General features: G+C 49.2%; 1 protein-coding gene across 1 annotated transcript in view; it reads right to left on the minus strand.

The window, feature by feature from the left end:
* C8H1orf21 (chromosome 8 C1orf21 homolog) overlaps window positions 1–22,549 on the minus strand; it is a 168,479-nt gene that overhangs the window by 66,383 nt on the left and 79,547 nt on the right. Inside the window, exon 2 of the mRNA XM_064148076.1 lies at window positions 22,260–22,465. Within this exon, the coding sequence (XP_064004146.1) occupies window positions 22,260–22,353 (94 nt within the window). The 5' untranslated portion in view covers window positions 22,354–22,465. The remainder of the gene's footprint in view (window positions 1–22,259; window positions 22,466–22,549) is intronic.

The following is a 22,549-nucleotide window of genomic DNA, read 5'->3' on the forward strand; positions in this document are numbered from 1 at the left end:
AATGCAAAAGAATGGAAGGAACAGACAGACCTTGAAGTGTGTCAGAGAGGTTATGGCCACTAAAGGCTTCAACTGAATATAAAAACTAGAGTAAAGACAGGTTGGAGAAGTGGGCCTTTGATTTCTTTCCTAGAGGTAAGAACTTCAAGTATTCAGAGATCAGTGCTGGGCCTGGGCCTGTTCAATATTTTTACTGATGATGTGGACCAGGGGATTGAGTCCTGCATCAGTAAGTTTGCAGATGACACCAAGCTAGGAGCAGCTGTGGAGCTGTTGGAGGGTAGGAGAGCCCTGCAGAGGGACCTGGCCAGGCTGCATGGGTGGGCAGAGGCCAATGGGATGAGATTGAACAAGGCCAAGTGCAGGGTTCTGCACTTTGGCCACAACACACTCAAGCAGCACTACAGGCTGGGGCCAGAGTGGCTGACAGCAGCCAGGCAGAGAGGGAGCTGGGGGTGCTGGGAGAGAGGAGCTGAAGATGAGGCAGCAGTGTGCCCAGGTGGGCAGCATAGCCAATGGCATCCTGGGCTGGCTCAGGAGCAGTGTGGCCAGCAGGACAAGGGAGGTTCTTGTGCTTCTGTACTCAGCACTGCTCAGACCACAGTTTGAGTGCTGTGTCCAGTCCTGGGCTCCTCAATTCAAGAGAGATGTTGAGGTGCTGGAAGTTGTCCAGAGAAGGGCAATGAAGCTGGTGAGGGGCCTGGAGCACAGCCCTGTGAGGAGAGGCTGAGGGAGCTGGGGGTGTGCAGCCTGCAGAAGAGGAAGCTCAGGGCAGACCTCATTGCTGTCTACAACTCCCTGAAGGGAGGCTGTAGCCAGGTGGGGTTGGGCTCTTCTGCCAGGCAAGCAGCAACAGAACAAGGGGACACAGTGTCAAGTTGTGGCAGGGGAGGTCTAGGCTGGATGTTAGGAGGAAGTTGTTGTCAGAGAGAGTGATTGGCATTGGAATGGGCTGCCCAGGGAGGTGGTGGAGTTGCCATCCTTGCAGGTGTTGAGGGAAAGTCTAGATGAGGCACTTGGTTGACTTTGTAGGGCTGGGAGCTAGGTTGGACTGGATGATCTTGGAGGTCTCTTCCAACTCTCATCCCATTGGCCTCTGCCCACCCATCCAGCATGGCCAGGTCCCTCTGCAGGGCTCTCTTTCCCTCCAACAGATCCACAGGTGCTCCTTGCTTGGTGTCACATGCAAACTTAGTGATGCTGGACTCAATCCTCTGGTCCAGCTCATCAGTAAAGAATGAGCTCACAGGGCTCCCAGAGCAAATGCTGAGCTGAAGAACAGCAGCCCCATTGAAGGAAAAGAAAAAACAATATAAAGGAGTCACAAATGAAAGACAGAAACACTGTTGAGTGTTAACAGCCACCACCAAATCCATCAAAGAAGAGAGGCCAGAGAGTAGAAACTCCTCCAACAGTAAACTCTTTGGAAGGGCAAGGGAGAAAGAATTAAGTTGAATATGCTGCAAAACTTCTCAGTAGGCAAATCTTATGAATGAAGATCTCCATCTGGAAACAGATAATTCTACTCAAACAAGTCACCCAGTTGTCATGGCAACAGGACAAAGAAAAACAGCTCTCATTAATAATGATTTGAGTGATAAATGAATGTATCAACTTATAACATTGCATCAATTACCAGAGGAGGTGGTGGGGAGGGTAGGGGGGGGGCATAAAGTGTGGTTGTTCCAATGAGAAATATTCCTCCAGCCCTTCCAGACATCTTTCTAAGTGCCATTACCACAGCAACATTGGTGATGTTATTCCTGCCTCTGATAAAGAAAAACAACACCAGGAAAAAAAACACAACCCTGTAACTCCACTGACTTCTGGAGAAACCTTTTGTAAAACATCAAGTTTTAACATACAGAAATAAATCACTGCTTTGCATTCCCATGCCAGACATCTAAGGATAAAGAGATTGGGCTCTGCTGTCATTAATAGGACAATGGGTGAGCCTCTCTATTTTTAGAGGTAAATGCAGTCCCTCATTACCTCTCCAGCAAAATCTCCTTGCTTTGAGAAAGTAATAGAGGAGAGCCAGGAAGAAGGTCTCCATAAATAAAGCAAAAGAAGCAGCTGCACACTAAGGCTGCCCACAAAAAGTAACCTGCATCACTAAGCACTCAGTTTCAGAAGCAAAGGCCACTTCTGCAGAGCAGTAAGCCTGGAGAAGAGGAGGCTCAGGGCAGAGCTCATTGCTGTCTACAGCTACCTGAAGGGACATTGTAGCCAGGTGGGGGATGGCCTCTTCTCCCAGGCAACCAGCAATAGAACAAGGGGACACAGTCTGAAGTTGTGCCAGAGGAAGTATAGGCTGGATGTTAGGAGGAAGTTCTTCACAGAGAGAGTGATTGGCATTGGAATGGGCTGCCCAGGGAGGTGGTGGAGTCACCATCCCTGGAGGTGTTGAAGCCAAGCCTGGCTGAGGCACTTAGTGCCATGATCTGGTTGACTGGATAGGGCTGGGTGCTAGGTTGGCCTGGCTGATTTTGGAGGTCTCTTCCAACCTGGTTGATTCTATGATTCTGCCAGTGCACATCAGTAATTGCAGCTCTGCATCACTGCAGTAAGAGCCAGTCTGGGACTCAATGCTTGGAGCAGGAGCTGCTCTCAGGGCTCCTTCGCAGGCAACTCCCAGCAACTCGGAAGCTGCTCCATGTAGCAAGAGCTTTCTAGGAAAGATTGGGCTCACAGGTTTGAACACTGAACTAAGCTGAATTATCTGCCCAGGGTTTTAAAAACCACATTGCTCACTGAGAAGATCTGTCATGAATTTGAGAGGCTAAGGCACGATGAGAATGAGCAATCAAGGCCGTAGCCAAGGGAGGGTTGGCCTCTTCTGCCAGGCAATCAGCAACAGAACAAGGTGACACAGTCTCAACTTGTGCCAGAGGACTTATAGGCTGGATGTTAGGAGGAAGTTCTTCACAGAGAGAGTGATTGGCATTGGAAAGGGCTGCCCAGGGAGGTGGTGGAGTCACCATCCCTGGAGGTGTTCAAGACAAGACTGGACGAGACACTTAGTGCCATGGTCTGGTTGACTGGCCAGGGCTGGGTGCTAGGTTGGACTGGATGATCTTGGAGGTCTCTTCCAACCTGGTTGATTCTATGGTTTTGAATTACTTTTTGCTCTCTGTTCCCAGGGTATGTACTTAGGAGGAAGTTGTTGGCAGAGAGAGTGATTGGCATTGGAATGGGCTGCCCAGGGAGGTGGTGGAGTTGCTGTCCCTGGAGGTGTTGAAGCAAAGCCTGGATGAGGCACTTAGTGCCATGGTCCAGTTGACAGGACAGGGCTGGGTGCTAGGTTGGACTGTCTGAGCTTGGAGGTCTCTTCCAACCTGGTTGATTCCATGATTCTGTGGCTGTATTTTTCATGCCAGATCAAGTATGAGGCAGGAGGGAAGCAGCACTTCAGTCGCACCACCAAGAAGAAAGTTTCTAACCACGCCTTCATCCTGCTGTTTCTCCTTAGTTTCCGTGGAAGGATGTGCCAAGATTTACCCTCCACCCATAAAGAACCACGTCTGTTCTGCAAAACCCAAACTTCTTCTCTAACAAATTCCTCTTTACCACACTGATTTCTGCCAGGTGCAGCAAGAACTCCTACTGCTGCGATCACGAGGAACGGCACGGATCAAAGATCCACGTGCTCCCCCCTCTCAAAGACTTGGAAGCTAAAAGCTATATTTAGATAAAGGACTGAAATGCTTCTTCTAAAAATATTGGTAATATATCCTAAGAGATTTTGATGCTACTTAACTGAAACATAAACCAGCAGGTGAGCCACTTAGAGGCTAAACAAAAAGCATGCCAAGTATCACCTACAGTGCCACTGCAAAGGAGGGATAAGACTCTGAACTCCACAGCATCACTAGCAGGACATGAGCTTAACTCTGCAAAGAGCCAGGTTAGACATCAGGAAAGATCTTTAACTGTAAAAGAAGTCAAAGGGTAAGAATGAGATTGCTTGGGTGGCTGCAGATTCACAGATTGCAATGGGTTAGATGAGATCCTCACAGGCCATCTCACCCAACCCCCTTGCAGTCAGCAGAGACACCTCCCACCAGATTAGGCTGCCCAGGGACACATCAAGTCTGATCTCTGAGACTTTCAAGGCCTGTGTGGATGCATTCCTCTGTGATCTGTGCTAGACTGTGTGGTCCTGCTCTGGCAGAGGGGTTGGACTCTGTGCTAGTTTGAGCCTAGCTGGGATATTTTGGTGAGAAGCATTAGATGCTAGGCTGTGAAAAGGAAACAATGGTGATGGCTGCTGCACTGAGATGGATAAAAACAAGAACATAAACACAGATAACAGAGCTGCTCTCTGGTTTTGACTGCCTCCCTTCTCTCCCTAACCTGCTGTCTATGTGACCAATCCTTCTGCTTCCTAACCCCCATGGCTGATTCTCCAAACTCACCTTGAACATCAGGCAAAGGCTGGGATAAGGTAGAGGGGTGGGAAGGAGAGGGAAGGGTGGTTGGGAGCCCCTCCTGGGGACTCTGGTTTCTGGGAGGGCTGTTGTGTTTCTGTACTACTTTTCCACTTGTATAGTTCTGTCTCTAGCTGTACATATTGTAAATACCTGCTTGCATCTTGTGCTAAGCTGTAAACAGAAAGCTTCATTCCTTAATTTCCAACTTGGCTGAGTCTAGTCTGGGTGATTTTCTTAAGTGTGGGGGAGCAGGTAACACCCAAAGCATAGAATCAAGCAGGTTGGAAGAGACCTCCAAGCTCAGCCAGGCCAACCTAGCACCCAGCCCTATCCAGTCAACCAGACCATGGCACTAAGTGCCTCATCCAGGCTTTGCTTCAACACCTCCAGGGACAGTGACTTCACCACCTCCCTGGGCAGCCCATTCCAATGCCAATCACTCTCTCTGCCAGGAACTTCCTCCACACATCCAGCCTAGATGAGCTCTGCCCTGAGCCTGCTCTTCTGCAGGCTGCACACCCCCAGCTCCCTCAGCCTCTCCTCACAGGGCTGTGCTCCAGGCCCCTCCCCAGCCTTGCTGCCCTTCTCTGGACACCTTCCAGCACCTCAACATCTCTCTTGAATTGAGACCATCACAGACTTGATGATCTCCTTGAGTCCCTTCCAACCCCTAACATCCTGTGATCTTGTGATCTTGAAAGCCTCCAGGGACAGGGCCTGAGGGCTCCAAGCCCCTCACCAGCTTTGTTGCTCTTCTCTGTACAGCTTCCAGAATGCTAAATACTGCTTCTGCACAAGGCAGATGTGACTGCCAGTGCTGGGGTTTTGGAGAGAAAAAGGAGACAGAGGCATTCAGTAGAACAACTCCCACACCCTACATGGAGGACTTCTGCAGCACTGGAAGGATGCTTGCCCTTAAGCTAGGTGGGATAAAGGTAGCTCTTTTCAAAGCTATCAAGCAGTTCCTACCATAGCCCCATGTCACATTCTCTGCTTTATGAAACATAACTCCCTCAAGGGTGAGACCTGCTTAAAAAAAATGGAGCAAATTCCCTTCTAGTGCCCTTTCCCAAGCCTAAATCACAACAGCTTTCCCCTCAGGCCAAGAGATGTGACAGGAGCAGAGCTCCATTAGCTTTAATGGACATCATCTTGATCTGTGTTGCTGCAGAAGCACAAAACCTCACACTGACATATTAACCTCATCCTTCACTAACAGTGGCAGAAGTTTCCAGCTGCCTGCAGCCCTCAGTCCTTCGGGTATCTGAGTGTGGGACAGAAGATGCCATTCCAATGCCTGCACCACCATTGCTCATCCAGTGCCTCAGGTCATGTATCTCAGATCTCATTTCTTTTCCTCCTGATCTAATGAGTGGCAGATGATGCTGAAGCCATAACTTAGCTCCCTTGTTTCTACAGGTTCAATGTTTGAACTGGATACATGACAGCAGGTCTAGGGAGGTTCTTCTTCCCCTCTGCTCTCCCCTGGTGAGACCACACCTGGAATATTGTGTCCAGTTTTGGACTCTCCAGTTCCAGAGAGTCAGGGATCTACTGGAGAGAGTCCAACAGAGAGCTACAAGGATGACAAAGGAACTTGAACATTTCTTCTGTGAAGAAAGACTGAGAGAGCTGAGGCTGTTTAGTCTGAAGAAGAAAAGGCTCAGAGGGGACCCTACTAATGTCTATAAGTATCTGAGGGATGGGTGTCAAGTCTACAACTACCTGAAGGGAGGCTGGAGCCAGGTGGGGTTGGGCTCTTCTCCCAGGCAACCAGCGATAGAAGGGGACAGAGTCTCAAGTTGTGCCAGGGGAGGTCTAGGCTGGGCAGCCTCCCCGAGCAGCCCATTCCAATGCCAATCACTCTCTCTAGCAACAACTTCCTCTTAACATCCAACCTAGACCTCCCCTGGCACCACTTGAGACTGTCTCTCCTTTTTCTTTTCCTGCTTGCCTGGCAGAAGAGACCAACTTCCAGTACCTCAACATCTCTCTTGAATTGAGGAGCCCAGAGCTGGACACAGCACTCCAGGGGTGGCCTGAGCAGTGCTGAGCACAGGGACACAAGAACCTCCCTTGTCCTGCTGGCCACACTGCTCCTGAGCCAGCCCAGGATGCCATTGGCTCTGCTGCCCACCTGGGCACACTGCTGCCTCAGCTTCAGCTACTCTCTACCAGTACCTTCAGGTCTCTCTCTGCCTGGCTGCTCTCAGCCACTCTGGCCCCAGCCTATAGTGCTGCTTGGGGTTGTTGTGGCCAAAGTGCAGAACCCTGCACTTGGCCTTGTTCAGTCTCTTCCCATTGGCCTCTGCCCACCCATGCAGCCTGGCCAGGTCCCTCTGCAGGGCTCTCCTACCTTCCAACACACCCACACCTGCTCCTAGCTTGGTGTCATCTGCAAACTTACTGATGCTGGACTCAATCCCCTGGTCCAGATCATCAATAAAGATGTTGAACAGGGCTGTGCCCAGCACTGATCCTTGGGGAACACCACTAGTGCCAGCTGCCAGCTGGATGTGGCATCATTCATGACCACTCTCTGGGCCCAGCCTTCCAGTCAGTTCTCGACCTGTGTCAGAATGAATGTGTCCAAGCCATGAGCTGCCAGCTTGGCTAGGAGCTTCCTGTGGCAGACAGTGTCAAAGGCTTTGCTGAAGTCCAGGCAGACTCCATCCACAGCCTGCCCCACATTCACCAGGCAGGTAACTTGATCATAAAAGGAGATCAGGTTGGTCAGGCAGGACCTGCCCTTCTTAAATCCATGCTGGCTGGGCCTGATGCCTTGGCTATCTTGGAGGTGCTTCGTGATGGCACTCAAGATGACCTGTTCCATCACCTTGCCTGGCACTGAGGTCAGGCTGACAGATCTGTAACATAACTCACTTCTATCTCCCTCTAAACATACACACACACTTAAAAAAGCCCAAAGCTGCCTTTCTTTGCATTTAATTACCACATAACTTTGAACTAGATGCCAGGTTTTACAAAGGAAACCATTTCTCAGGTGGAGGAGAAGACAGTGACAGAGCTCAGCAGGAAGGATGCTCAGTAAATGCAATTACCTAACCCACTAAAAAGTTCAAATTGAGAAATGAAAGCAAGAGAGGAAACAAGCAGCAGAGAGATTAATTAAAGGAACAGACAGGAGGAAAACAAAAGGTCTATGCCTTGAAAATATTGCCATTTGTCTGCAGCCAGCAGGTAGTTTTTGGATCAAAGTTAACCCATTCTGCCCTGCACCTCTGCAGAGGAGCAGAAAGAGCCAGCCCCATACAAGCCTCCCTGGAGAGTGCAGAAGCTGTGGGTTCAGCACTTCCCACTTACTGTATTTCACACAGTATCACAGTATCATCAGGGTTGGAAGAGACCTCACAGATCATCAAGTCCAACCCTTTACCACAGAGCTCAAGGCCAGACCATGGCACCAAGTGCCACGTCCAGTCCTGCCTTGAACAGCTCCAGGGACGGCGACTCCACCACCTCCCCAGGCAGCCCATTCCAGTGTCCAATGACTCTCTCAGTGAAGAATTTTCTCCTCACCTCAAGTCTAAATCTGACCCTGCCCTGAAGAAAACAATTTTTGACTGCCAGGAACTGCAAAATAAAGTTTGAGGGATTGGCTTCACTTCCATGCAATCAAGGAATTATTTTCGTTGGAAGAAATAGAATGATAGGATCATAGAATCAACCAGGTTGGAAGAAACCTCCAAGCTCAGCCAGGCCAACCTAGCACCCAGCCCTGGCCAACCAACCAGACCATGGCACTAAATGGCTCAACCAAGCTTTGCATCAAGACCTCCAAGGATAAGGACTCCACCACATCCCTGGGCAGCCCATTCCAATGCCAATCACTCTCTCTGACAACAACTTCCTCCTCACATCCAGCCTAGACCTCCCCTGCCACAACTTGAGACTGTGTCCCCTTCTTCTGTTGCTGCTTGCCTGGCAGAAGAGACCAACCCCACCTGGCTACAGCCTCCCTTCAGGGAGTTGTAGACAGCAATGAGGTCTGCCCTGAGCCTCCTCCTCTCCAGCATCAAGCCCAAACATTAACCCAGCAGTGCCAGGTCACCACTTAACCTCAACTCAAGACAGAATTAACCTCAATTCAAGAAAGATGCTTAGATACTGAACGTGTGGTTTTCTTTTATTAATGTCAGTCTATCAACTTTTCATTGCTCACATACATTAAAGAATACTTGCAAAGCCACCCCAAGAGAGCCAATGGCATCCTGGCCTGGCTCAGGAGCAGTGTGGCCAGCAGGACAAGGGAGGTTCTTCTGCCCCTGTACTCAGCACTGCTCAGACCACAGCTTGAGTGCTGTGTCCAGTTCTGGGCTCCTCCAGTCAAGAGAGATGTTGAGGTGCTGGAAGGTGTCCAGAGAAGGGTGACAAAGCTGGTGAGGGGCCTGGAGCACAGCCCTGTGAGGAGAGGCTGAGGGAGCTGGGGGTGTGCAGCCTGCAGAAGAGGAGGCTCAGGGCAGACCTCATTGCTGTCTACAACTCCCTGAAGGGAGGCTGTAGCCAGGTGGGGTTGGGCTCTTCTGCCAGGCAACCAGCAACAGAAGAAGGGGACACAGTCTCAAGCTGTGGCAGGGGAGGTCTAGGCTGGCTGTTAGGAGGAAGTTGTTGCCAGAGAGAGTGATTGGCATTGGAATGGGCTGCCCAGGGAGCTGGTGGAGTCACTGTCCCTGGAGGTGTTGAAGCAAAGCCTGGATGAGGCACTTAGTGCCATGGTCTGGTTGATTGGCCAGGGCTGGGTGCTTGGTTGGCCTGGCTGAACTTGGATGTCTCTTCCAACCTGGCTGACTCTATGATTCTATTTCATTGTTATTAGTTGCTTTATGAAGGGACAAAATAACTACCCAGGGGCCGAAACCTACTGGAGATTCAGCATGGGCAAAATGATCTTCTCACTGTGAGAACTTCTGTAAACCAAGAGAGGAGGGAACTAATGAAAACTTGATTTATAAAAGACAGCAAACATTTCCAGATGCAAAAGGCACAAAAGCTAATTACATTACTTTACTTACAGGCCACCCAAAGAGCTACAAAATTAACCTATTGGAAAGATTAATCTTTTACTCTGGTTATGATGCTCAGAGTTAATTTGTTATCTCTGAAAGATGCCTACTTCCCCAAGCAGCATCTATGCTGCAGAAGCTTTATCTGAAACCCTGAAAGCAAACATGTACCACCCACAGGGCTCTGCTGGAGGTGTATCCTTCAAACAATCAACCTTAACCATGGGAACACCCTGAAGTTCCCAGAACCAAGGTGACAACAGGCAATGAGGGACTGCTTGGCTCACAGTCCCATGCAGTCACAGGAGATGTCTGGTTTCACATCTCCATCTCACCATCCATGCCAAGCCACAAATTAATTCCCCATTCAGCAAGCCACAAATTAACTCTGCCCAGCAGAGAAGGACTTGGGAATGCTCTTGGGTGAGAAGCTGGACATGAGACAGCACCGAGCACTCCCAGCCCAGAGCCAGCCGTGTCCTGGGTGGATCCCCAGCAGGGTGGGCAGCAGGTGAAGGGAGGGGGATTCTGCCCCTCTGCTCTGCTCTGTTGAGGACCCCACCTGCAGTGCTCACCACAGCACAGACAGGGACTTGTTGGGCTGGGGCTAGAGGAGGCCACAGCAATGCTGGAAGGGCTGGAAGCCCTCTGCTGTGAGGCCAGGCTAAGAGAGCTGGGGCTGTTCAGCCTGGAGAAGTATCAGAGAGTAGATGCTTCAGCACCCTCAGCACCTTGGTGGCTCTCCACTGGACTCTTTCCAGTAGTTCACTGTCCTTCTTGAGTTGGAAAACCCAGAAATAGATGCAGTATTCCAGATGATCCTCACCAAAGCAGAGCAGAGGGAGAGGAGAACCCTCCTTGCCCTGCTAGCCATGCTCCTCTTAATGCATCCCGGGATGCCACTGGCCTTATTGGTCATGAGGGCACACTGCTGGCTCACAGTGAACTTTTTGTCCACATAAACCAAGAAGTGAGGAAGTTATGATCTGCCTGTGATTAATTTCTCACCCCAAACCAAAGGCAACAACTCTTTCTCCACCTTGGTTCACCTCCTCTCTGCATCCTCTTAATGCTCACTCCAAGTGCTGAGCCTGACCACATGTGGATCATACCAAACCCAGCAGATGCTGCTGCACAGCAGATAACCAGGAGCAGCTGGACCAGAGAAGGTCTGCAGAAATACACCAGGGAGAATGACTTTGCAGAGTAATTCCCTCATCAAGCATCCTGACAAGGGGTTGTAAACACTGCAAGATGATTAACTACCAGAAGACAACAGCTTGAGAGACTGAAGTTTACCTAGTTAATTTATGGATAGCTGCTCTACTTGATGGAATCATGGAATGGTTTGGGTAGGAAAGGACCTCCAAAGGTCATCTAGTCCAAACCCCTCACAGTGACCTAGATCAGGTTGCTCAGAGACTTGTCAAGAATAATCAAGAGGAGGCTCCCAGGTGACCTTCTTGTGGCCTTCCAGGATCTGAAGGGGGCTACAAAAAAGCTGGGCAGGGACATTAGAGGCTCTCAGGGAGTGACAGGACTGGGGGGAATGGAGCAAAGCTGGAGGTGGGGAGAGTCAGCCTGGCTGTGAGGAGGAAGTTGTTGAGCATGAGAGTGGTGAGAGGCTGGAATGGGTTGCCCAGGGAGGTGGTTGAGGCCCCATGGCTGGAGGTGTTTCAGGCCAGGCTGGCTGAGGCTGTGGCCAGGCTGCTCTAGGGTAGGGTGTCTCTGCCCATGGCAGGGGGCTTGGAACTGGCTGATCCTTGTGGTCCCTTCCAACCCTGACTGATTCTGATTCTATGAATATCTCCATGGATGGGGCCTCAACTATGTCCCAGGCAACCTGTTCCAGTGTTCTAGCACCCCTGTAGGAGAGAATTTGTTTCTAACATCCAACCTAAATCTGCTCTTCTCTAATTTGAAACCACTGTCCCTCATCCTGCCACTACAAGACTTTGTAAACAGTCCCTCTCCAGCCTTCCTATTGGCCCCCTTCTGGTCAAGCAATTTCAAGTTCACTCCTGTGGAAGACAAAACCTGTGAAATTATGATTTCACAAGAAAGTAAAGTAGAAGTCAACCTCTCTTTGCTTGGTTTTCCTATTGCAAAGTTATCTGCCCAGATCTTCAACCAAGGCTAGGTTCAATGTGCCAGGTTCAGGGTGCTAGAGAGAGCCAGAAGCTCCTCAGCCTTCACTTCTCTAGCATAAACATCCCCAGTTCCTTCAGCCCCTGCTCATCAGACCTGTCCTCCAGAGCCTTCATCGGCTTCACTGCCCTTCTCTGCACCCACTCAAGCACCTCAATGTCATTCTTGGAGTAAGGGGCCCACAGCTGAACACAGCATTTGATGTTCTGCCTTGAGTATAGGGGGACGATCACTGCCCTGCTTCTGAGGTCACACTATGTCTGATCCAGACCAGGCTGCTGTTGGCCTTCTCAGCTACCTGGGCACATGCTAGCTCACATCCAGAGGGCTGGCAACCATTACCCCCTACCCCTTTTCCATCAGGCAGCTTTCCAGCCACTCCAAGTACTGCATGGGATTGTCGTGATTCAAGCACAGGACCCAGAACATGGCCTTGTTGAACCTCATCCCATTGGCCCCAGCCCATTCATCCAGCTTGTCTACATCCCTCTGCAGAGCCTTCCTACCCTCGAGCAATCAACACTTTAGTCAATTGTTCTCTGCTGGTATGTAGGAGAGCCTCAGCAACATGCCCATGTCAAAGATCTGCTACCCATTTGGGAAAGTAATCTCATTTAGGGTCTTTCTGATCTTGTTCAAAGGAAAGAACTGAAATAACAGGAGACAGAACTCCAAATATGCACCATTTTTCTTCATTGCTCACTTGGTGCTTCCTGCCAGGAGTCGTGATTAAGAGCAGAAAGGTTTTATCTGGCAAATGACTGCTATCAGTGCAGGGCCTCCCCATGGAGGGCTGCAACAAAGCACTGCCAACCATTGAGAACACTCCTCCAGCACCTAAGGACAAGTGATTCCCCTCTATGCATCTCCTCAGCTGATCTGCTCCCTAGCACAGGCTTGCTGATCAATGGTGGAGGTGACCACTTCTGAGGGTTAGTGTCTTCTCCTTTCCTTGTACTTTGCCTTGAGCAGAAAGCTTCTCTAGAAGCTTTAAGGTCAATGGTTTGAAAGAAGCAGCAGCTGCTGCATGAGCTAAGAAGATAGGGGCAGGGTAGTATGACAGGTCTGTACCAGGCATGGGTCATGCCCAGTCCTGGTAGACTCTGAGTGCCATCAAACCAGAATTTACCCATCACAATGTGTACAGCACTGCAGGGTGGGGACAGGCTCTTAAACTCTCCCTGAACAGGAACCCCACTGCTATCACCTGCAGGGATCACTCTACCTAATCAATGAACATCTTAAAGCACTTCTGCTCTTATGACCCTGAAACAACTTACAGCCAAGCACCTTCCCAACACACAGGTATGTGAAGAGCTGCTCTGCCACCACTTCTGAGCTAGTCTGCTTCACTGCTGGATCAGTAAAACTAGAGGCTGAAAAGCAATCTTGTTCAAATTGGCAAGGTGTCTTCTGCAGGAAGCTATCCATTGATTTGGATGTCATCCCTAAGGGCCACCAGTCCAGCATTCCTTCACTTACAAGTGAAAACAAAAGGAGAAGGGAAAGGGCAAGACAGTTCAATCACAACTGCATGAAGGTCACAACAAATGGATGGGTGCTGTCAGGGACCTGAGGGCACTAATAGGCCACGACCAGCCTCAGGAAACTCCACTTTGCATCTTCCATCCATAGATCCAGAAGATGTTTCAGGTGAGGCCTGGGCCACAGTCCTTGCCAGGGCAAGTCTGTCTCCCTCTGGTACTGCCCCTGGTCCCAGCCCATAGAGGGACCTCAACCCTACACTGTGAGTATCTTCTTTCCTGAACAAAGTCCTCTGGCAAACTCTACCTTGAATCCTAGCCCTGTCTCAAGCTGCTCCTCACTGTGCTACCTGGATGGACCTGCCCATTGCCATGCCTGGAGCTGCTGCCAGACCCTGCCACCTGCACCCAGCTCTGGCCTGTGTTCAGGTTCCATGGCACTTGCACCTCAACAGTGAAGGCATTGCAAGTGCTGGGGTCACCCAGGACTCTCAGCTTATCATAGAATAGAATCAAGCAGGTTGGAAGAGACCTCAAAGCTCATCCACTCCAACCTAGCACCCAGCCCTAGCCAATCAACCAGATCATGGCACTAAGTGCCTCAGCCAGGCTTAAACATCTCCAGGGATGGCAACTCCACCACCTCCCATTGAGAGTGATTGGCCCATTCTAATGCCAATCACTCTCTCTGACAACAACTTCCTCCTAACATCCAGCCTAGACCTCCCCTGGCACAACTTCAGACTCTGTCCCCTTGTTCTGGTGCTGCTTGCCTGGCAGAAGAGACCAATCCCACCTGGCTACAGCCTCCCTTCAGGCAGCTGTAGACAGCAATGAGCTCTGCCCTGAGCCTCCTCTGCTGCAGGCTGCACACCCCCAGCTCCCTCAGCCTCTCCTCACAGGGCTCTGCTGCAGGACCCTCATCAGCTTCCTTGCCCTTCTCTGGACATGTTCCAGTATCTCAACATCTCTCTTGAATTGAGGAGCCCAGAACTGGACACAGCACTCAAGGGGTGGCCTGAGCAGTGCTGAGCACAGGGGCACAAGAACCTCCCTTGTCCTGCTGGCCACACTGCTCCTGAGCCAGGCCAGGAGGCCATTGGCTTTGCTGCCCACCTGGGCACTGCTGCCTCATCTTCAGCTACTCTCTCCCAGCACCCCCAGCTCCCTCTCTGCCTGGCTGCTCTCAGCCACTCTGGCCCCAGCCTGTAGTGCTGCTTGGGGTTGTTGTGGCCGAAGTGTAGAACCCTGCACTTGGCCTTGTTCAGTCTTATCCCATCTCTGCCCACACATCCAGCCTGGCAAGGTCCCTCTGCAGGGCTCTCTTACCCTCCAAAAGATCCACACCTGCTTTTGTCATCCCTCATGAGACAACCCTGCTCTTACTCCAAAAGAGATGCTGGCTCCTTACACCTACAAAAGGCTTTTCAATCTTTCTACATCTCTCTGTAGATCATTAGAACTGCTGGAGTGAGCTGAAGCTGAAGAGCTTGTTTTGCTACTACTCTTAACATTGCAAAAGCAGCACCTGCTCTAAAAGAGTGCTAGAACCCAGTCTCTTTTCTTCACAAGAGGTGAAAATTCAGAGTTTCAACTCCTGTGGCAAAGACATTGACCACCAAGGCATCACCAGACAAAGCTTGAGGGTGAGGTTTGGTTTTGCTTTGACTTTTTGCTTTGTTTTAAACTCTGTTGTTTCCTTATGAGTTTAAACCAGTAAATGATTGACTTGCAAAGGATGTTGCTGGAGTTACACAAACACATCATAAACTTAGATAACAAATGCAATCCTATGTCATTTTCCACATGAACCTGGACCTAACACCAGCCTGGCTTTTAGTTCTGTTTTCCCCCTTCACTTCCTCAAATGTGTTTAGGACTGATCAATGTTTACTTAGATAAGAGGCAGGTTATTACCAAGGTGGGCTGGAGCAGAGTGGATAAAAACAAAGGTGTTGTTAAACTAAGGACATCTCATCTCGACTGAATTTAACAAGGCAGGGAAAATGGAGTCCAGGATAATTCTGGGAAATGCTGGTGCACTTCAGTCCTGGGATCTAACACCCTCAATAGGCTCTTCTGAAGCTTTCAAGCACTAAAGAAAGGGCTATTTTATAACATCAGCTGCTGAAATCATAATCAGGGAATCATTAAGGTTGGAAAAGGCTTCTGAGGTCATTGAATCCAAGTGCTAAGCCAGCACTGCTAAGCCCACCTCTAAACCATGTCCCTCAGCACCACATCTACACAATTCTTTAACCACCAGTGGCCTGGGCAGCCTCTCCCAGGGCTTAACCATTCTCTCCAGTGAAGAAATTGTTCTTAATGTTCAACCTAAACCATAGTCTCAAGTGATGCTGGGGGAGGTCTAGGCTGGATGTTAGGAGGAAGCTGTTGCCAGAGAGAGTGACTGGCTTTGGAATGGGCTGCCCAAGGAGGTGGTGGAGTTGCTGTCCCTGGAGGTGTTGAAGAGAAGCCTGGATGAGGCCCTTAGTGCCATGGTCTAGTTGATTGGCCAGGGCTGGGTGCTAGGTTGGACTGCATGAGTCTGGAGGCTTCTTGCAACCTGGCTGATTCTATGATAAGCTGGAACAACAGAAGGTCCTCCTCAACACGAGGAGACACTTCCTTGCTGTGAGGGTGCTGGAGCTGTGAATCAGGCTGCCCAGAGAGGCTGTGGAGTCTTTTCTGGAGGCTTTCAGAAGCATTGTGGATGCACTCCTGTGTGACCTGCCCTAGGTGACCCTGCTTTGGCAGGGGTGTTGCACTCAACCCCTAACATTCTCTGAATCTGTGATCTTTAAAGCAAGGGTTGGTCTGTAATACAAACCAGGAGAGCTGTGAGCACACATCACAAGCTGCAATCAGTTGGACACCAGGTGCACTGAGCAGCTCTTCACCCTCATCACTCCACCTCAATGCTAAAGATTTCCTTTGCTTACATTCTCCTTAATAGCCTGACACAAACTGGTCTATAAATTCTTGTGCTTTCTGCTCATAGGCCTGGAACACAAACCCTATGAGGAGAGGTTGAGGGAGCTGGGGGTGTGCAGCCTGCAGAAGAGGAGGCTCAGGGCAGACCTCATTGCTGTCTACAACTACTTGAAGGGACATTGTAGCCAGGTGGGGTTGGTCTCTTCTCCCAGGCAAGCAGCGACAGAACAAGGGGACACAGTGTGAAGTTGTGGCAGGGGAGGTCTAGGCTGGATGTTAGGAGGAAGTTCCTGGCAGAGAGAGTGATTGGCATTGGAATGGGCTGCCCAGGGAGGTGGTGGAGTCACCGTGCCTGGAGGTGTTGAAGCAAAGCCTGGCTGAGGCACTTAGTGCCATGGTCTGGTTGATTGGCCAGGGCTGGGTGCTAGGTTGGTCTGGCTGATCTTGGAGGTCTCCTCCAACCTGCTTGATTCTATGATTCCTTGATTCAGCCTTAGACTGGTTTAGCAATTGGGAGCTGCTGTTTAAGAACAGAAACCCTACCTGGAAACTGCAGCACAGATATTCTGCTTTTGCCAGAAGTTTCTTACCTGCCCTGTTTAGCCTCACCCAAGAGGCTCCACAGAAACATCTCAGACTAACAAACACATACCAAAATGGAAGAGGCTCTCCATAAGAAATCACAGTGCCAGTTTACTTCCTTAGACCACTAAAAAGTTACAACAATGACCTCTTCCCCAAAATGTCATCATTTTTTGAAAGGAACAAACAAAATGACTCCACAAGAGCTGCTACACGATTAAAACACAGGCTGAAAGCAACAACACTCAAGGCTCTCTCATGGCATTTTTGTTCTTCATTGGTGTTTACATTATTACAGCTCTTATGTATTGCCCTGGAAATCAGCTTTGAAGTGGAATGATGACTAAATGAAGATTTATTCTTACTATCCTTATTAAGGGGATTTAAAAATCATTAGAGACCAACAAGATCTAATAATCATATTACATCCAATCTTCTCTAGAACATCTCCTTTAACAGGGCCTGCTGATGCAGTCATTTAAATCCATCCTACTGCAAAACACTGCTTGCCTTCTCAAGGTTGGCATGAGATGGAAATTTCTGTGCCTTGGGGTTTCAGAATTCATGGCTTTCATGGTGGGTTTCTCCTTTTTAAACAGCAGACTTTCAGATTTACAGTGAACACTTGGTTCAATGTGCCTGCTCAACTGGAAAGGAAGGTTAAAAGCTGGGGAGAAAATAAGGCACTGGAATAAACAACCTTAACCTGTAGTGACTTCCAACAGTGACAAATAAATCCTGAGAGAAGTCCATAGACTTGGATTTAACCAATGCCACCAGGTAAAGAGGGGATAAGCATCGAGAGACTCTGAGGGAGAGCAGAAGCAGAATATAATTTCTGGATTCAAACTGACATCTGCAGCTAAGCAGAAACTATTGATTAGAAAAAGAACCACCCAAGCCAATCATCTCTCCTTTTCTTCCAAGGAGGGGGAATCAACTCCAAGATAAGCATGTCAACTCCTGAATCACAGAATCACAGAACTGCTTAGATTGGCAAAGACCACCAAGCTCATCGAGTCCAATCATTAGTTTCACACTGACAAGTCCTTGACTAACCCAAATCCCTCAGCACAACATCTCATCACTATCAATCACTATGGTTGGAAAGGACCACCAGGATCATAGAGTCACAGATTCACAGAATCAACCAGGTTGGAAGAGAGCTCCAAGCTCAGCCAGCCCAACCTAGCACCCAGCCCTAGCCAATCAACCAGACCATGGCACTAAGTGCCTCAGCCAGCCTTGGCTTCAACACCTCCAGGCACAGAGACTCCACCACCTCCCTGGGCAGCCCATTCCAATGCCAATCACTCTCTCTGACAACAACTTCCTAACAACATCCAGCCTAGACCTCCCCTGGCACAGCTTGAGACTGTGTCCCCTTCTTCTGTTGCTGCTTGCCTGGCAGAAGAGACCAACCCCACCTGGCTACAGCCTCCCTTCAGGGAGTTGTAGACAGCAATGAGGTCTGCCCTGAGCCTCCTCTTCTGCAGGCTGCACACCCCCAGCTCCCTCAGCCTCTCCTCACAGGGCTGTGCTCCAGGCCTCTGTGCTTTTCTGATTCTGTGCTACTGCAGCTCTTGACACTGATGACCATCTAGCTAACTCCCAGGTACATCCACCTGCTACTTGTGGAACCTCAATAATAGCAGTGGAGCAAAGTGGGAAGGCTTTGAACACCAAATACTGAACTCACATTAAAATCACATGAAGATGTGACTACCATGTTCACTTAGATGTTAGGCAAACAGTGAAGGCTGCAAGCCAGGGAAAGCAGCACCAGCACTGAGGTATTTTCCTTTAATTCTGTCACTGATGCTGCAAGTCCTTCAGGATTTCCTCCTCTTGTGATACATCTGAAGCAATCTGGGCTACTACAAGTGCAAAACTCATACCTGCTACTTCTGCACAGGCATTCCACATCAGATTAGTTCCTAGATGCAAACCTATGACCATCACAATACAGGCATACTAATCCTCTTGGGATGTTATTGATGCCACCTTCTGAATCCACTTGTCATCTCTGTTTCCTTTACTTTGCTGCCTCCTTCCCCAAAACTGCTTCTCTTACAGACTGCCTCTGATTCCCTTTCTGTTACCCTCCTGTCCCTCATGAACCATCCAATTTCCCTGCCACTCACCTCACTCTTGTTCTGCCTAGTCATTCTGCAGAATATTTCATCTCCACATGCTGCAGAGAGACTCTCCTCTTGGCTACTGGCTGAATGTAACACTTCTGTCCTGTCCCAGAAATAAGGGAGGAAACAGCAGCTGCTGGCACCGTGAGCTGAGCAGGCAAACGCTTGATCCTATGATCAGGGTTGGAAGGGACCATAAGGATCATCTAGCTCCAACCCCCTAAATGTAATAGAAGCACTGCAGTATCTTATAACCTGTGTTGACTCCTTGGATCCTCCTGTATCTCTGGGAAGTTCTTCTGCTATGATTTGTCATCCTAGCTGAGATCATCTGTTCAAATCTAGCATGACTACGCTTCCTCCTTGCAGGCAGCTGACGATGACAACCCTCTGATACAGCACTGACTTCCTTCTTGAAGACTTCAGAATGTATTGACCACATGGAATCACTTTGGGAGGAACAACATGGAAATGAAACAGAAAATGAAGTGGGTAGAATAGTCTGAGCGTTGGGATCTAACTCATAACCAACAATGCAATCGCTACTACGATTTCCAACAGGGAAGCTGGAGCAGAAATAGCATCCAAACTGCTGTGAAAGAGCTCTAGGCTTTTGGCAAGTCCAGAAGGTTGTTAAGAAGGATGATAAACATGATGTTAAGGTGGGGTTATCTTCTTGCTTCACTTTTAGATTGAAAAAAATATGTTTCAGGATCTATTCATGGCACTGTACATCCAAAGCATGCAGCTTCCTCCCTCTAGGTATCTTAAGCATCCTGTGGATCACTTCTAGGTCCCAAAATGACTGCAGTAAAGCCAGGTATGCTCTAGCTCTCCTTTCTCAGAGGATCAATTCTTGACCTAGAGGCTATTGCTCATCAGCAATGGGAAAAAATGGCTTCTGTGCTCATTCTGGTTGCCATTCAACAAATCATTGAAGTGACAGACTCCAACTCTTAACTAAAAAAGGATCCATCCTTGAACTGGATCTTTAGCAATGAAAAAACTGTGTACCTAAACGAAAGTATGTGCCAGGAAATGGTTAACAGCAGGTAGAGTTCCTGACACTGACAGGCTTCTGTAAAATAGGGAACAATTAACAGCCCTCAAATGGATCCCAGAACACCTAAATGATACAGCTGATACAAGCCCTGCTCCATGAAGCAGAAGCCCTTTAAAATCATAGAAACAGAATCATTTCAGTTGAAAGAGACCTTTAATATCATCCAGTCCAACCATTAACCCAGCACTGCCAGGTCACCACTAAACCATGTCCCTCAGCACCACATCTAAATGGCTTTGAAATCCCTCCAGGGATGGGGTCTCCACCACTTCCCTGGGCAGCCTCTGTCAGGCACTGACCAGTCTTTTGGGGAAGAAATTGTTCCTAATGCCCAACCTAAACTTCTGCTGGCACAACTGGAGGCTTCTTCCTCTTGTCCTATTGCTTGTTAGTTTGGAGAAGTGACCAACATCCCTCTGGCTCCAACCTCCCTTCAGGGAGTTGTAGAGAGCAATGAGGTCTCCTCTTGGCTTCCTTTTCTCCATACTAGACAATCCCAGTTCCTTCAGCCATTCCTCATAAGACATGTGCTCTAGACCCTTCACCAGTTTCACTGCCCTTCACTCTTCTTGATTCTCTGCCTCCAGAAGTTACTTCAGGTTTCACAACATCCAAGTTACGATCTTTGGCCCACAGCATGCAGTTAAACCAAAAAGCCCCAGCTGAGACACACATAGACATTATTCTTCCCTTGTACTCAGCACTGCTCAGGTCACTCCTTGAGTGCTGTGTCCAGTTCTGGGCTCCTCAGTTCAACACAGGTATTGAGGTACTGGAATGTGTCCAGAGAAGGGCAACAAAGCTGGTGAGGGGCCTCGAGCAGAGCCCTGTGAGGAGAGGCTGAGGGAGCTGGGGGTGTGAAGCCTGCAGAAGAGGAGCTCAGGGCAGAGCTAACTGCTGCCTACAACTACCTGAAGGGAGACTGTAGCCAGGTGGGGTTGGGCTCTTCTGCCAGGCAAGCAGCAACAGAAGAAGGGGACAGAGTCTCAAGTTGTGCCAGGGGAGGTCTAGGCTGGATGTGAGGAGGAAGTTGTTGGCAGAAAGAGTGATTGGCATTGGAGTGGGCTGCCCAGGGAGGTGGTGGAGGCACCATCCCTGGAAGTGTTCAAGCAAGGCCTGGCTGAGGCACTTAGTGCCATGGTCTGGTTGCTTGGCCAGGGCTGGGTGCTAGGTTGGCCTGGCTGAGCTTGGAGGTCTCTTCCAGCCTGGTTGATTCTATGATTCTATGATACTGCCTCCCTGAATGTCAGCTGAAGTATCAACTCCAATTCCTCTGAGCTTTAGGCTCGTGACAGCACTTAAAGCCTCTTTTAGACAAAAGCAGCAAGATACTGAACTCACACTTCCAAACCCAGCATCTCCTCGCTTAGTCAAGAAGCAAGCAGAAGAAAACCACCCATCATTTAGGCCTGACCTTTCCTTTCTCTTCAGATTACTCCTCTAGCTATTCTTGCTTTGGGATTCACTGCTGGGGCCCAGCTAGCACCCAGGAAGGTTGCAGAAAGGAAATATCACTGCTTCTGAAATTGAAGGCAGATATTTTTTGCTGCTGGATGCGTCACTCCCACTATGACACAAACAACTGCTATGAAAGCCAGCAGAGAAGTTTGGTGTGCTCAGTAGCACCTATTTTAAGAACAACAGTTCCAAATTAGCTTACTCACAGCTAACTTAACCTTCAGACAGATAACTGGGCAGACCTAGACATTTCATTTCTGAAGAGTCCTCCTAGCATTTTAAAGACTGACTGATGATTTAGATCACTAGAAAATGCTCAGTGTATGCTATCAGCACCTGGGGGGGAGGAAACCATGAAGCTGACTGTGCATTTCAGCTCCTCTCACTGTAGCTTTCCTGATGCACAAGTGCCTGTGACAAGACCTGGATCACAGACCAGTCTTCCCACATGGTGAAGCAGATGTTGTCATCCCACATTCAGAGCTTCCCAGTATCAGTGAATCCCCCAGAGAAAGCTGTTTCTAGTTTGAGTGTACCTTCAAACTCTGCTTGCTACAGGATTTCAGAACTGCTGGTTTAGAGCTTTAACAGGACAGCAGTGCTGAGGAATTAACATTTCTTACTGAAGAGATTTTTAATCTTAGGAAATGAGTCAGCTCTTCTGGTTCCTAATGGCAAGTCCATAGCAGAGACACATGCATAAATAGGAGGGGGCTGTGCACCTCGTTGCCTTTCAACTGCTCCAGGATGTGCGCAGTCAAAGACAGCACAGTACTGTACATCACTTAGAATGTTAATCTTCCACTGACGATTTCACCCTGACCTCTGTTTCAGCTGTCATGGCACTGTGCCTTGGAGGGGCCCAACTGCACTATCATCATGATTTACTTCAACCTGCACTTTCCTTTATGTTTTGTGAAAGGTTAAAGCTCCCAAATGCACCTCCCCGAACGCGCACGGTGTGGGAGAAAGATGAACTCCTCAGCACTTACCACCAAACACATCTCCATTCTGATAGTTCTTCCCCTTCTGAGTTTCCTCTTCGTTTTGAACAGTAGACACATGCTTGGCGGAGGCACAGCCCATAGCTTCATTCAGACAGCTCCAGCTGGGCCCAACCACAGATCATGTCTAGAGACACCTGCTCATTGCTGGCAACGGAATCCACCTTCCCGCGTGGCTGGCAGCTCAAATCTACCTAGAGAGGGCAGAACAAAAGGCAGGGAAAAGACTTTAACTGCACGTGCTGATGAAAGGAAACAGAGAATCATAGAACCAACCA

Source organism: Pogoniulus pusillus, chromosome 8 (assembly GCF_015220805.1).
Source record: "Pogoniulus pusillus isolate bPogPus1 chromosome 8, bPogPus1.pri, whole genome shotgun sequence".
NCBI classification, from domain to species: Eukaryota; Metazoa; Chordata; class Aves; order Piciformes; family Lybiidae; genus Pogoniulus; species Pogoniulus pusillus.